The sequence below is a fragment of the Pseudophryne corroboree genome, chromosome 6 (genome assembly GCF_028390025.1).
Source record: "Pseudophryne corroboree isolate aPseCor3 chromosome 6, aPseCor3.hap2, whole genome shotgun sequence".
Lineage (NCBI taxonomy): Eukaryota > Metazoa > Chordata > Amphibia > Anura > Myobatrachidae > Pseudophryne > Pseudophryne corroboree.
Window position 1 is genome coordinate 538,296,878 of NC_086449.1, and position 16,799 is coordinate 538,313,676.

The following is a 16,799-nucleotide window of genomic DNA, read 5'->3' on the forward strand; positions in this document are numbered from 1 at the left end:
AGTGGTCGGAAAAACGCAGGCGTGCCAGGAAAAATGCAGGCGTGGCTGGGAGAACGCAGGGCGTGTTTGTGACGTCAAATCCGGAACTGAACAGTCTGAAGTGATCGCAAGCGCTGAGTAGGTCTGGAGCTACTCTGAAACTGCACAATTTTTTTTTGTAGCCGCTCTGCGATCCTTTCATGCACACTTCTGCTAAGCTAAAATACACTCCCAGTGAGAGGCGGCATGAGAGCTACAAATGAGAGCTACAAATCTATCTATCTATCTATCTATCTATCTATCTATCTATCTATCTATCTATCTAGCTATCTATCCGGTATCCCCACTTCGAGGAAACAGGTGGCACTCAGAGAGTACTGTACTAAAAGGTGCTTCATTATTTCAAATTTTTAGAGGTCACCGTCCCTTTTGTCAGGAGATGATGTATACACAGACATTACAAATATATAGCATGCCCACTTAGGTACACACACCCGAAGTGAGGAGCTGATTAAACACATACACAAAGTTTCACAGAGCCTCACAAATTTTTTTAGATCAAAACCTCCTAGTGTGTATGGCCGGGCGATGAGCAGTGATCGCTGATGCGCGCTACCGCATCATCGCTGGCCGCCTGTTTTACCGGCAGAGTGAACCACTTTCCACAGTCTCCTACTGTGGAAAGTGGTTTACCCCTGTGTGTACTGTGTGTATGCACTGAGCGATTTTCCTGCCAACGATGTTCACATCATCGCTGTGCATACACACTGGGCAGTGTGTATACACAAAAAATCTCCCAGTGTATATACACCTTTAGACATAACAAGGCTTGAAAAAATACATACAAAAAAGTAACACAGTTGCAAAAATACACAGAGGAGCAATAGAAAATATTATCGGATAAGTACAGGGTGATTTAAAAGTCGCAATACGCCCTTTTGTTTCAAAAACTGTGCGGGAAACGGGAAAACTGAATACCCCAGTAAGGTATGGGTGAGGTGGGCTATCTTTTAGGCTATGTACCGAACATGGGTGCCATCTTGAGAGCGGCCATCTTGAATTGTTGTCAGTTTTTTCAAATGGAAAGGGGGTTGTGTAACATGTCAAACAACATCAGACTTTGCTGAAAAAGTTTATTGCTGGAAACAGATTTGAAGTAGCAGTTATGGTTCAAAAGTTACAACACTTTTTTTTGTTGGAATTACAGGCTATGCATTTAGGTTCTAGTCAATGAAAATGGGTCCAATTACATGGGTACCCCGTATCCCACACCACACCATAACCTTTACATTACCAACAACCTTTGAAGGTTCCATCCAGTGTTGATTCTGGTCACTCCAGTACCTGTGGTTGTGAAGGTTAATCTCACAACTGACATAAAGGTTTGCCTCATCACTGACCAAGATGCCTTGTGCAAAAGAGGAATCCTGTTGATGTTGCTGAAAGGCCCACATGCAAAACTGCATACGTCTGTCTGGGTCATCCTCTGCTAGGTACTGGAGTAGCTGGATCTTGAATGGATGCCCTGGTGTACTGTTCACAAGTGTGAAATGGTCTAATAACCAAGAACGGCATTTATCAATGCGTACTGTATATATATATATATATATATATATATATATATATAGAAAAAAGAGATTCTCATGGGAGCTAAACCACCTCAGATATCGCAAACAAATGTATTTATTTTTTAAAATTTAAACAGTAAAAACTGTAGCATTATATAAAACATCAATAAAACATACAAATGGCTTTGTACCATAAATGAACAATACAGACTGATAGTTATCTGACGAATTCTATATTGGTAATATCCACAATTGGATCGAATATCAATTCTTCCAATAAAGCGTTCTGATGTATGTTCAAATTCATAAATGCGTGAATACCCAACGCGTTTCGTCCATACAGGACTTCATCAGGGGTCGCAATATTCCAATATTCGTGTCTATCATATAAAATTCATCAATGCATATAAAAAGAAAAATTGCTGTGACAGTGACCTTTTGGGTGTATATTGGCAAATCCAATTCTGAATAGGTATACTATAGTAGACTCAAACTGAGTCACTATCCCTAGTACTCTCTCAGGATTCTCATTCACAGCTACAACCTTATACACATATATACAACTTCCGGCCCAGCTCAGCGTGTGTGCCAGCCAGCTTGTATCATTACACTCCTGAGGAAGTCTAAGCCGTGGGCATCGGACGAAACGCGTTGAGTGTTCACTCGTATGGACGACTACTAACAGATAAGCTGTTTTTTACCTTTACATTGGCCCTCATTCCGAGTTGTTCGCTCGTTGCCGATTTTCTCTATATTGCGATTAGTCGCTTACTGCGCATGCGCATGGTTCGCAGAGCGCATGCACTTAGTTATTTTACTCAAAAGTTAGGTATTTTACTCACGGCATTACGAGGATTTTTCTTTGTTCTGGTGATCGGAGTGTGATTGACAGGAAGTGGGTGTTTATGGGCGGAAACTGTCCGTTTTATGGGTGTGTGTGAAAAAACGCTGCCGTTTCTGGGGAAAACGCGGGAGTGGCTGGAGAAACGGGGGAGTGCCTGGGCGAACGCTGGGTGTGTTTGTGACATCAAACCAGGAACGAAACTGACTGAACTGATCGCAGTGGCAGAGTAAGTGTCGAGCTACTCAGAAACTGCTAAGAAATTTCTATTCGCAATTTTGCGAATCTTTCGTTCGCAATTCTGCTAAGCTAAGATACACTCCCAGTAGGCGGCGGCTTAGCGTGTGCAATGCTGCTAAAAGCAGCTAGCGAGCGAACAACTCGGAATGAGGGCCATTGTACGGGCAACTATTTTATTATTAGGACCAGTTTTTTGAATAAATGTGTTTATTTTTTATGAAACGTATTGCACTATTGGTCCTTTCTACTTTTATCCTATATATGTGAGGTTAAAACTGGGGAGAAGTACCACCAGGATTACTGTGATGAAAAATATCCCTATTACACATTGAAAACGTGGTATTATGCGATTCAATTAGGTGGTTGGAATTCCACCATCCAAGGTACACCTTGAATTCACTGGGGTGATACTAAAGGTGGAGGTCACAATATATGTGAGATAATGCACTAGGAGGCGCCTATTCTAATTTTTTGTCTCTTAGATTTAAAGACGGTTAGCCTGAACAGCAAACCATGGGAGAAAAGGGCTGACACCCCATTATAACGCGGGAGTGCATTTTTAAGAAGTCCGATTACCATAAAAAAAGGGAAAAGGACTTTTATCAAACTTTAAGGAAAGGAGTAGCGCCAATACCACCCACACAATCTCTTTTTATATATATATATATATATATATATATATATATACAGTGCCCGAAGTGGGCTGGTATACAACGGTATGGCACCGCCACTTCTTCGAGCACTATCCCCCACCGGGCCGAATCGAGCTGACCACGGCACTACTATTTCAAATCTGCCGCTCCTGATTGGCTGCCAGTCTGTGGCAGATTTGAAATAGTAGCACCGGGTCATAGGAGCCAGTGCCGCACCACTAAAGGCCTCCGACCACAGCCTCCTCTATCGCACCACCGTGGCCCTCTGCCTCCTCCTACGCTGCACCACTACCATCCTCAGCCTCCTCTGCCACCCTCAGTAATTTTCTGCACCATCTCTGAGGCCCTCAGCCTCATCTGCCCTGCGTCGGCAACAGCATCCTCATGCACCGCAGACCACAGCCTCCTCTGCCCCGCACTGACCACAGCCTCCTCATGCACCGCAGACCACAGCATTCTCAGCACCGCGCTGCTAAATAGGTAATCTTACCCTGCTGCCCTTCTCGCTCCCTAGTCCCTACAGTATGCCTTTGCTGTCCCTCTCTCTGTCACTCTCCCTGTCCCTATGTCCCTGCTGTCACTTTCCATGTCCCTCTGTCACTTTCCGTGTCCCTATGTCCCTGCTGTCACTTTCGCTGTCCCTCTGTCACTCTCCCTGTCCCTATGTCCCTGCTGTCACTTTCCCTGTCCCTCTGTCACGCTCCCTGTCCCTATGTCCCAGCTGTCACTCTCCCTGAATTTTGTCCTAATTCCATGTGGCATAATGTGAATTTCGGCTCATTCCATGTGCTATGTGAATTTTGGCTCATTCTGTGTGCTCTAAATGTGAATTTTGGTTCATACCGTGTGCTATAATGTGAATTTCGGCTCATACTTTGTGGTAGTGTATAATGTGAAAGTAGCACCAGTACTAGATAGTATAAGGGGTCCTACTATTATGGTGCATAATGTGTATAAGTGTGGTAAACTACACTAAAGGACATACCCCCTTTTGAGTGGCAACGCCCCAATTACAACCTTCACTTTTACATACCCCCACTTCAAAATTTCCACTTCGAGCACTATATATATATATATATATATACACACACACATGCACACACATACACACATACATACACACACAGCACTATATATACAGCGGTGATATCATCATTAGAGAGCTAACTGATTGTAATGATTATGTCACTGATATATATATATTTATATATATTGTGCACAACAATTATACTCCTGTGTCACTCATGGCTCACTCTTAATTATACAGCCCTCAGGACAGGCTGAGGCTGGCCTTGCAGCACATTACCTCTTGTTTGGGTCTGTGTGTGCATGGGACACTGTTGGTTCACTCCCGCCCGGACTCCCTCCTCCTCTCTCCCTCTACTCTATTGGTGGGTGTTGCGGCAGCCAGAAACCGGAAGTGCAAGCCCCTGCAGACCCGGCACCCAACAGGCTGTCAGCTATAGACAGCTGCTGCCTTTCTGTAGTCAGCGGGAGCAGCACTAATTGCCCTCAGATTAGTTTGGCTCTAGAACTGACCGCCCTAGTGCCTCCGTCATTCCAGCACCCAGGGCATGTGCCCTCCTTGGGCGTGCCCCCCTAGTTACAATCATGAGGTCTGGTATCAGCAAGGTTAGAGACATTGATGAGGGGCAGATTTATTAAGCTCGGTGAAGTGATAAAGTGGAAGGTGATAAAGGACCAGCCAATCAGATCCTAACTGTCATGTCACAGACCGGGTTTGAAAAATGACAGTTAGGAGCTGACTGGCTGGTCCTTTATCTTCCACTTTATCACTTCACCAGGGTTAATAAATCTGCCCCTCAGTTTCATAACCATATCACCAATGTTTTTATCACATTGGAAGCTAGGCAAAAGACGACTATTCTTCAAGTAATTGAAATTCAATGTAACTATTTACAAAAGTTCTTTGATTTTTTTTTAACCGTTCTTGGCAGTAGGGATATCCTGCCTGAGCTGAATGTTTTATATCAGATGTGGGCACCAATCCAGGGCATTGGAGCAAGTCTGGGAGAGTATCAGAAAAACCTAAAAACTGCCTGGACATATATGTACACATTACAGAATTAATAATTAACCCTACATGATGATGGTCTATAGCAAAGCATTCCAAACAGTACATGTTTTACAGCTCTCCTAGTTGGTGGACACACGTGTATTAATTACTGTCTGAACACCACCACCACCACTATGTTTGCCTATGAGTGGCTAAAATCTTGCCATGGGGCCTACAGTGTTCTCATTATGCCCCTGCATACTGTACATATATTCAAATAGGTTCGTCAGTACCATTTCCCTCCACTGGTTATAAGGCACAATGATCCCTATGGCTACGTGCATTTTAAATAATGTTCCTCTTGGCCACTTACAATATATGGAAGCTCTTGTAAAACACAATACACAAACAAATCCTGAATAATATCAGTGTCTTTTCTTCAACAAGTAGATCTTACTAACTTTGGGGCTCATTTACTGTACATTTAGATGTAAGTCATTTTTATGTAGCAGTACAGATCTGCGCTGATAGGTGTTACTTTTTAGAATTTTCCTGAAATGCTGCTTCAAAAGTAGGTGAGTATGGCTAAAGTACTAGCAATTTCCTCCTGCCTTAGATTTTACATGCTGTGTTTGAAAAATGACAGGTGCTGATTGTTTTGTCCTTTATCTTTCATTGTTTTGTACTTTATCTTCCACAATTTTCTCTCTCCCCAAGCTTTGATAAATAACCCCCGATCATGACACAGGCCCTGCACACTATCCAAAGCAAACCTCCAAGTATAAAAGATGCCTGTCACTTCAGAGCAATACTCCATCACTAGAGCACCATGTGCTGATGTGAAGAAATATGCAAACATCTCCATAAAAGCTCTGCAGTGCTCCTGTTCACACCCTCCCAGACTCTAATATTAGTGGAACCAGCAATAAGACATTATTCATTACCAAAACGTTCTTAAATATGGTGTAATGTTGTGTGTGTAAATATTACTAAATAGGAGAACACATTAACAAGCCTCTGACACACATATAAAGATGCTTTTTTTCCCCAACTATGGGCCAATACCATTTGACCATTAAATTTTATTTGTTGATCTAATGCAGTGGCTTTACATAAATAAATCAGTGTCTAGTAACTGACCTCTAAATGATTTTTTGAGTGACAGACATTCAAGCAATGACATGCTTATGCACTTTTGTGCAACATATTAAGGTTACTGTATTTTACAGTTTAGCTACACAGTATATATATATATATATACACATATATACATATACACACACACACACACACACACACACAGCAGTAGAATCGGCACTCACTGTTTCTGTGAATATTCGTCTGGTGCCTTCCGGAATGTATTCACATGCACATCATATTGAAAAAGGGGTGTTGTGGCCCCAAAACGTTGTATATGGAGTGATTAATTAAACAGCACTTTTTGCACTTTACCGGCCGTGAGCAGTCTCTGAGTGCCGCCGCTTGCCAGGATTGCTGTACATATATATATATATATATATATATATATATATATATGGTTTAACTACACTGTAAGCTCTTGTAAGCAGGGCACACACTATGTTGTTTCATTCTGTAGTAATATGCTATCTGTGTACTTTCAGCAGGGTGTAGTAGGGTATGCCGGCGGCCGGGCTCCCAGCGGCCAGCATACCAGTGCCAGAATCCCGACTGCCGGCATACCGACAGCTGGGCGAGCACAAATGAGCCACTTGTGGGCTCGCTACGGGCACGGTGGCACGCTATGCATGCCGCGCTATCTATTCTCTCTCCAGGGGGGTCGTGGACCCCAAGAGGGAAAAAAAGTGTCGGGATTCCGGCATCGGTGTACTGTGCGCCGGGATCCCAACAGCCGGCAAACTGAAGACCACCCCTTTCAGCATACAGCACAATGTTCATTTGGCTGCCTCTCAGTTTCACTGGTGTCTTATTCAAAGCCTTCATATGCTGTATCTCTGATTTCTTCGTCATCATCCCCCCCCCCCACCACCACCCGCCCCCCGCCAAGAATGCCTTAACTTCATAATGGGGATAAGTGTAATCAGGGAGATTGCTGGTCTATTCAGGAAGTCAGGGAGATTGCTACTATTTCAGGGAGTGTCCTGCAGAATGCAGTAGTGTAGGCAACTATGACTTTAGCTCTCACCATTTGATCTCTCTCCAGGCTTTGATAAATATCCCTTGTAAATGTGGAGGTTACAGTTTGTAGAACTGCATATGCAGCTGCTCTCAGTGTGTAATAGTGTTATGAGGGGATAATGGCAGAAAACCATATAAACTGAATAAGAAAATGTGGTTGTATGTAAACGGTGACCAGATAAACTGAGAAAAAGGATAGACAATGGTGTATATATATGGTATATATACTTCAGATCTCTTTTTCTTTCATATACTAAGTGATTGTAAAATAAATGATTCAGCTGCAGACATCAGAGAAAGGGGTGCATGCAACTAACAGGCATCTCATAAGTGATGGTAAAATGTATATCATTCCTATTGATCTTAAGGCAACATAATGTAGCTTTTACTATTGACTATTGGTCACTTTTTCATCTACACTATGTTTTTTCTAAGAATCATATTTTATTAAATCTCAGTACAAGTTGCTGAAACATACAGTACTAGTTATCTGTTCATAGTGGTGTAAAAGATCACATAAGTAAGAAATATGGATCTGTAGTACAGTGACACCTAGTGTTCAAATGTACTTATTTAATTTCAAGACTGGTAATAAAAAACCTGTTTGTAGTTCTTATTTTCGGATTAATTAAGTTATATTTTCCCCTTCCAGATAGAAATTGGAACTGTGCTTCCTATTGTGAACAGACCAATTCTTTCACCAGAAGAAGTTCAAGAAGAAATAGAAGAAGATGAAGAATCGACGCCAAAATTAATTGATGGCTCTTCACCACAGGGGCCCTTGTCTCCTGGAGTCCAAATTCCAGAAGCAAGTGGAGGTTTGTGTCACTCGTGTTCAGTTACAGGAGAGGAGCACACAGATGTGATTATACTTTACAAGAAGGTTTACATTTAACTGCATAACACTATTCTGAAGAAAGTGCAAAAATATGTTGCAATAGTAAATTTTGTGACGCAGATTAATAGAATTTTTTTTATTAGTATATGGTTTTAAATAGACAAACTTGCAATGGCTTTTGGATGAAATATAGACTATTTGAATTATTATTTTTAATTTTTTTTTATTATTTCTGAATCAGCGTTTGCCCGCAGCTTCGCTCACATGGATCAGACTTTTTTTTTCCATTTCCATAGTTCATAAACAGTCCCTAGAAGTATATTTCTCCCCAAACGTGTATATTACATATAGTAATTTTAGGCATGAGCAGCCTGCACATTGCACATGCAGAGTCTAAAGCGTCTGGTTTTTCCTTTATTGCTCCTCTCCCTGACGTCACATCCTGATCATACATTTCTCAGTTTATTTCTAGGTCACATATACCCCTTTCAGACCGCCAGCATAACCCGTGATCATGTGCGGTCTGAAAGGTGCCAGGAGAAAAATACCAGGTCGAGCGACCTGGTATTTCAACCCTGGTAGCGAGCAGGGTTGAACTCGTGTTCAACCCAGCTCGCTATGCGGTGTGAATGGGAGCCGGGTCTATACGACCCATTCCCGTTCACTGAGTGTGAATGGGCGGCGCTTGCAGATGATGTGATCTCCAAGCGCCGGGCCGCCGCATCATTGCTAACATCACCAACTTGGCAATATGCGGGGCACCTGAGGCGGGTCGCCCCCTGGAAGCTCCCATGTCAGGCTCCCGGGTGCGACCCGCCTCAGGCGGTGTGAAAGGGGTATAAGCTATCCAGTATATTTTATATATATACTGTGTGTATATATATATATATATAGAGAGAGAGAGAGAGAGAGAGAGAGAGAGAGGTAGCAAATATCAAAAGTAGGTATTGTGGGTGCAGGATTATATTTGTACAAATGCTACCAGTGAAAATAAAAACAATAGCTGAGTTAGCTGTTATTTGACCTTATTAGCCACTTATCTGGCTAATATTTTTCCAAAAATGCAATCAAAATTGTTGATTTTTTTTTCTTGTCAGGTTACATAAATAATAGCTATTTAAAAGTAGAGATGTGCAGCGGGCACTTTTCGTGTTTTGAGTTTTGGTTTTAGATCTGGATCCCTGCTCGTGTTTTGGAAACCACCCTTTTCGGGTTTTGGTTTTGGATCTGGATGATTTTTTAAAACAAAACAAAACACAAAAACAGCTAAAATCACAGAGTTTGGGGTCATTTTGATCCTACAGTATTATTAACTTCAATAACATTCATTTCCACTCATTTCCAGTCTATTCTGAACACCTCACACCTCACAATATTGTATGTAGGCCAAAAGGTTGCACCGAGGTCGCTGGATGACTAAGCTAAGCAACACAAGTTGGCGGCACACACACCTGGCCCATTTAGGAGTGGCACTGCAGTGTCAGACAGGATGGCAGTTTTAAAAATTAAGCCCGAAAGAGCACATAATGCAAAAAAAAAAAAAAGAGGTGCAAGATGGAATTGTCCTTGGGCCCTCCAACCCACCCTTATGTTGTATAAACAGGACATGCACACTTTAACAAACCAATAATTTCAACAACAGGGTCTGCCACACGACTGTCTGAAATGATTGTTTGTTTGGGCCCCTACAAAAAAAGAAGAAATTAATCCCCACCACCACCAAAAAAGATGCAATTCATCTCTCCTTGCACAAACTGGCTCTACAGAGGCAAGATGGCGTCCTCATTCTCCGATTCCTCACCCCTTTCAGTGTGTACATCCTCCTCACAGAGTATTAATTCGTCCCAACTGGAATCCACCATCACACGTCCCTGTGTAGTTTCTGGAGGCAATTGCTGGTAAAGGTCTTCCTGGAGGAATTTATAATTCATCTTCTCCACATTTTGTGGAAGTAATCTCCTGTGCTGATTGCCGACAAGGTTACTGGCTGCACTAAACCCTCTTTCGGAGTACACACTGGAGGGGGGGAAACTTAGGTAAAATAAAGCCAGTTTGTACAAGGGCATCCAAATTGCCTCATTTTCCTGCCAGTTTTCATACGGACTGTCTGACATGCCTACTTGGATGCTGTCACTCAGATAATCCTCCATCATTCTTTCAATGGTGACAGCATCATATGCCGTGACAGTAGACATGTCAGTAATCACTGGCAGGTCCTTCAGTCTGGACCAGATGTCAACACTTGCTCCTGACTGCCCTGCATCACTGCCAGTTGGTGGGCCAGGAAATTTTATCCTTTTCCTCGCAGCCCCAGTTGCGGGAGAAAATGAAGGAGGAGCTGTTGACGGGTCACGTTCCACTTGAGATGACAATTTTCTCACCAGCAGGTCTTTGCACAACATAGGCTTTAAACCTAGGACCGAGCACAGTGGTCAAAATGTAGTGCTCTGATTTCAGCAGATTGACCACTCTTGAATCCTGGCAAAGCAAATGAAGGGCTCCATCCACAAGTCCCAAATACTTAGTGGAATCGCTCCATCTTAGCTCCTCCTTCAATTTCTCCAGTTGCTTCTGCAAAAGCCTGATAAGGTGAATGACCTGACGCAAGCTGGCAATGTCTGAACTGACTTCACATGTGACAAGTTCAAAGGGTTGGAGAAAATTGCACAACACGGAAATCATTCCTCACTTTGCTTGAGTCAGGTGCATTCCCCCTCCTTTGCCTATATCGTAGGTGGATGTATAGGCTTGAATGGCCTTTTGCTGCTCCTCCATCCTCTGAAGCATATAGAGTGTTGAATTCCACCTCGTTACCACCTCTTGCTTCAGGTGATGGAAGGGCAGGTTCAGAAGTGTTTGCTGGTGCTCCAGTCTTCGGCACGCAGTGGCTGAATGTCGAAAGTTTTTCAGGCCACTGACAGCATCTCCTGCACGCCCCTGTCATTTTTCAAAAAATTCTACACCATCAAATTAATTGTATGTGCAAAACATGGGACATGCTGGAATTTGCCCAGATGTAATGCACGCACAATATTGGTGGCGTTGTCCGATATCACAAATCCCCAGGAGAGTCTAAGTGGGGTAAGCCATTATGCAATGATGTTCCTAAGTTTCTATAAGAGGTTGTCAGCGGTGTGCCTCTTACGGAAACCGGTGATACACAGCATAGCCTGCCTAGGAACGAGTTTGCGTTTTCTGAGATGCTGCTACTGCTGCTGTTGTTGCTGTGGGAGTCAATACATCTACCCAGTGGGCTGTCACAGTCATGTAGTCCTTAGTTTGCCCGGCTCCACTTGTCCACATGTCTGTGGTTAAGTAGACACTGGGTACAACTGCATTTTTCAGGACACCTTTCTTAATGTCCCTGTACAGTCCGGGAATCGCTTTCCTAATGAAGTGGAATCTAGACGGGATTTGGTACCAGGGACAGAGTACGTCCATCAACTGTATAAATCCCACTGCTCTAATGACGGATACCAGACGCACGTCTAACACCAGCATTGTTGTTATGGCCTCAGTATTCCGCTTTGCAACAGGGTGGCTGCTATCATATTTCATCTTCCTCGCAAAGGACTGTTGGACAATCAATTGCCTAGTTGAAGTAGTACAAGTGGTCTTCTAAATTCCCCTCTGGGATTACGATTGACTCCCAGCAACAACAACAGCAGCAGCAACAGCAGTAGGCATACCACTCAAGGATTCTCCAGAGGAATTCCGGATAGGAGAGTACTTGTCAGTCATGCCAGTGACATGGCCTGCAGGACTACTGATGTACCTGACTGAGGAGGAAATTGACATTGAGGGAGTTGGTGGTGTGGCTTCCAAGATCTTGGCTACAAGAGGAAAAAGGTGTCAGTGGACTGCTTACGCTCTTAACCAAAGTTTCTGAACTTGAGAATGACTACTGATGAATGCGCTGCAGGTGACGTATAAGGGAGGATGTTCCTAGGTGGTCCTTACCCCTACTTATTACGGATTGACAAAGGCAACACATGGCTTGACACCTGTTGTCCAGATTTGTGGAGAAATAATTCCACACTGAAAAGGTGGCTTTTTTTTAATTTTGCCCAGGTATGACAATGGGGATTTCTCATCCCACGGACATAAACTGTCTCTACTGGTGCCTCATTCAAACAAACCACATCACTATCAGAATCCTCATCATCAACTTCCTCCTCAGTGCCAGCTACACCTATATCCTCCTCATCCTGATGTACGTCTACAGTGACATCCTCAATCTCAATATCAGCAACTGGACTGGCGGTGCTCTTCCCAGCACTTGCAGGGGGTGTACAAATGGTGGTAGGAGCCTCCTCTTTTCATACAGTCTCGGGAAGGTTATGCCTAGACATTGCAACCACTGACACATTTGGACTCTCCTTGGGGATTTGTGATATCTCTGAACGCACAGTTGTTTATTCCTGTGCTTTAACAAGCTTATTTTTTTCATTTTTCCAGAGGGAGGAGGGCTTCCAGCCTCATGAGAAGCTGAGCCACTAGTCATGAACACAGACCAATGCCTTAGCCTTTCCTTGCCACTTCGTGTCGTGAATGGCATATTGCCAATTTTACATTTCTTGTCAGATAATTTCTTTTTTTTTCTGATTATTAATTTTTGCTTCTTGGATTTTACACGCCCTCTATGACATTGGGCATCGGCCTTAGCAGACGACGATGATGAAATTGCATCGTCAATGTCATGAGTGGTGGCAACAGCTGCCTCAGTACTAGTATTAGGAACTGGAAGTGGTTCCTGATCTTCCACTATTTTTTCCTCCAAATTGTTGTTCTCCGTTTCACAGGACAGCATCCCTTTATTATTACAGCACACAGAACAGTGCCCCTTTATTTTCACACCCTGTATACTTACAGCATACAGGGCCGGTGTAATGTTATTTGAACAGCAGCACTCCTATATTTTACAGCATAAAGCAGTGTGCATTTAATTTTTAACAACTGCACCTCTGAATTTTTACAACATACAGGGCCAGCAGCACCCCTATATTTTACAGAATACAAGAGCAGTGTGCGTTTAATTTTTAACAACTGCACCCTTGAATTTTTACAACATACAGGGCCAGCAGCACCCCAATATTTTACAGCATACAGGAGCAGTGTGCTTTTAATTTTTAACAACTGCACCTCTGAATTTTTACAACATACTGGGCCAGCAGCACCCTATATTTTACAGCATACAGAAGTATACTTTTAATTTTTAACCTCACTTCTGAATTTTTACAACATACAGGGCCAGCAGCACCCCAGTATTTTACAGCATACAGGAGCAGTGTGCATTTAATTTTTAACAACTGCACCTCTGAATTTTTACAACATAGAGGGCCAGAAGCACCCCTATATTTCACAGCATACAGCAGTGTGCTTTTAATTTTTAACTGCACCCCTGAATTTTTACAACATACAGGGCCAGTGTAATGTAATTTTCACAGCAACACCCCTATATTTTACAGCATATAGCAGTGTGCTTTTAACTTTTAATAACTGCACCTTTGAATTTTTACAACATACAGGGCCAGCAGCACCCCTATATTTTACAGCATGCGGGAGCTGTGTGCTTTTAATTTTTAACAACTGCACCTCTGAATTTTTAAAACATACAGGGCCAGCAGCACCCCTATATTTTACAGCATACAGCAGTATACTTTTAATTTTTAACTGCACTTCTGAATTTTTACAACATACAGGGCCAGCAGCACCCCAGTATTTTACAGCATACAGGAGCAGTGTGCATTTAATTTTTAACAACTGTTACCTCTGAATTTTTACACCATAGAGGGCCAGCAGCACCCCTATATTTTACAGCATACAACAGTGTGCTTTTAATGTTTAACTGCACCCCTGAATTTTTACAATGAACAGGGCCAATGTAATGTTATTTGCACAGCAACACCCCTATATTTTACAGCCTACAGCAGTGTGCTTTTAACTTTTAATAATTGCACCTCTGAATTTTTACAACATACAGGGCCAGCAGCACTCCTATATTTTTCAGCATACAGGAGGACAGTGCCCCTGCACCCTGTACAACACAGTGACACCCAGGACAGCAACACCCATGTACAGCTGCAGCACATGAAACACCAGTGACAGCCATGTCAGCACCCCTAACACAGCACATGTACACCACAGTGACTGCAGCAGCACCCCTACAGAGTACACACTAACCCCACCCGACACCACCACCCATAGAGAGAGACAGAGGTCTGTCTCCCTCACTCTCAAAGTCTGGAGTGAAAACGGTGGTGACGCGCAGTTGTATGGAATCCAAATCTCGTGAGAATCCGACAGCGGGATGATGACATTTTGCCTCATTTTGGTTTCCAAGTCTGGCAGGAAGTCCCGAGCCGCACTCAGATCTGGGCTCGGGATGTGATGTTTGGGGAGGTATGGTTCTCAGGGAACCGAGCCCGCTCATCTCTATTTAAAAGTAATTCAGTACAATGTATTAACAATATACAGATTTTTCTAATAGGATTAATCAGGTTTAACAATCATTATTTACATAATTTAATAATAAAAATTGTCAATTTGGGGACATTTTCAAAAAACATTGTTTATATACATTTAAAAAATATATATAAATTAGTTTATACCGTTAAAACTACATATACATTTTTTTCAAGACTTCACAATCCTGCAAAAAGAGAGGCCAGCAGAAAGGGGTAGATCTCCCATAACTGCTTTCTGGGAGATGCAGAGGGACTGGGGAGATGCGTGGCAGTATTCATCCTAGGTTGCAGGAAGGTTTTGGTCATGTTAGGAATACCAATTACTAGAGATGTGCACTTGAAATTTTTCGGGTTTTGTGTTTTGGTTTTGGGTTCGGTTCCGCGGCCGTGTTTTGGGTTCGACCGCGTTTTGGCAAAACCTCACCGAATTTTTTTTGTCGGATTCAGGTGTGTTTTGGGTTCGGGTGCTTTTTTCAAAAAACACTAAAAAACAGCTTAAATCATAGAATTTGGGGGTCATTTTGATCCCAAAGTATTATTAAACTCAAAAACAATAATTTCCACTCATTTTCAGTCTATTCTGAACACCTCACAATATTATTTTTAGTCCTAAAATTTGCACCGAGGTCGCTGGATGACTAAGCTAAGCGACCCTAGTGGCCGACACAAACACCTGGCCCATCTAGGAGTGGCACTGCAGTGTCACGCAGGATGGCCCTTCCAAAAAACACTCCCCAAACAGCACATGACGCAAAGAAAAAAAGAGGCGCAATGAGGTAGCTGTGTGAGTAAGCTAAGCGACCCTAGTGGCCGACACAAACACCTGGCCCATCTAGGAGTGGCACTGCAGTGTCACGCAGGATGGCCCTTCCAAAAAACACTCCCCAAACAGCACATGACGCAAAGAAAAAAAGAGGCGCAATGAGGTAGCTGTGTGAGTAAGCTAAGCGACCCTAGTGGCCGACACAAACACCTGGCCCATCTAGGAGTGGCACTGCAGTGTCACGCAGGATGGCCCTTCCAAAAAACACTCCCCAAACAGCACATGACGCAAAGAAAAAAAGAGGCGCAATGAGGTAGCTGTGTGAGTATGATAAGCGACCCTAGTGGCCGACACAAACACCTGGCCCATCTAGGAGTGGCACTGCAGTGTCACGCAGGATGGCCCTTCCAAAAAACACTCCCCAAACAGCACATGACGCAAAGAAAAAAAGAGGCGCAATGAGGTAGCTGTGTGAGTAAGCTAAGCGACCCTAGTGGCCGACACAAACACCTGGCCCATCTAGGAGTGGCACTGCAGTGTCACGCAGGATGGCCCTTCCAAAAAACACTCCCCAAACAGCACATGACGCAAAGAAAAAAAGAGGCGCAATGAGGTAGCTGTGTGAGTAAGCTAAGCGACCCTAGTGGCCGACACAAACACCTGGCCCATCTAGGAGTGGCACTGCAGTGTCACGCAGGATGGCCCTTCCAAAAAACACTCCCCAAACAGCACATGATGCAAAGAAAAAAAGAGGCGCAATGAGGTAGCTGTGTGAGTAAGCTAAGCGACCCTAGTGGCCGACACAAACACCTGGCCCATCTAGGAGTGGCACTGCAGTGTCACGCAGGATGGCCCTTCCAAAAAACACTCCCCAAACAGCACATGACGCAAAGAAAAAAAGAGGCGCAATGAGGTAGCTGTGTGAGTAAGCTAAGCGACCCTAGTGGCCGACACAAACACCTGGCCCATCTAGGAGTGGCACTGCAGTGTCACGCAGGATGGCCCTTCCAAAAAACACTCCCCAAACAGCACATGACGCAAAGAAAAAAAGAGGCGCAATGAGGTAGCTGTGTGAGTAAGCTAAGCGACCCTAGTGGCCGACACAAACACCTGGCCCATCTAGGAGTGGCACTGCAGTGTCACGCAGGATGGCCCTTCCAAAAAACACTCCCCAAACAGCACATGATGCAAAGAAAAAAAGAGGCGCAATGAGGTAGCTGTGTGAGTAAGCTAAGCGACCCTAGTGGCCGACACAAACACCTGGCCCATCTAGGAG

The 16,799-nt window shown here is 43.5% G+C and overlaps 1 protein-coding gene across 1 annotated transcript in view; it reads left to right on the forward strand.

The window, feature by feature from the left end:
• EPYC (epiphycan) overlaps positions 1-16,799 on the forward strand; it is a 66,441-nt gene that overhangs the window by 26,637 nt on the left and 23,005 nt on the right. The window contains exon 2 of the mRNA XM_063930500.1: positions 8,108-8,273. Within this exon, the coding sequence (XP_063786570.1) occupies positions 8,108-8,273 (166 nt within the window). The remainder of the gene's footprint in view (positions 1-8,107; positions 8,274-16,799) is intronic.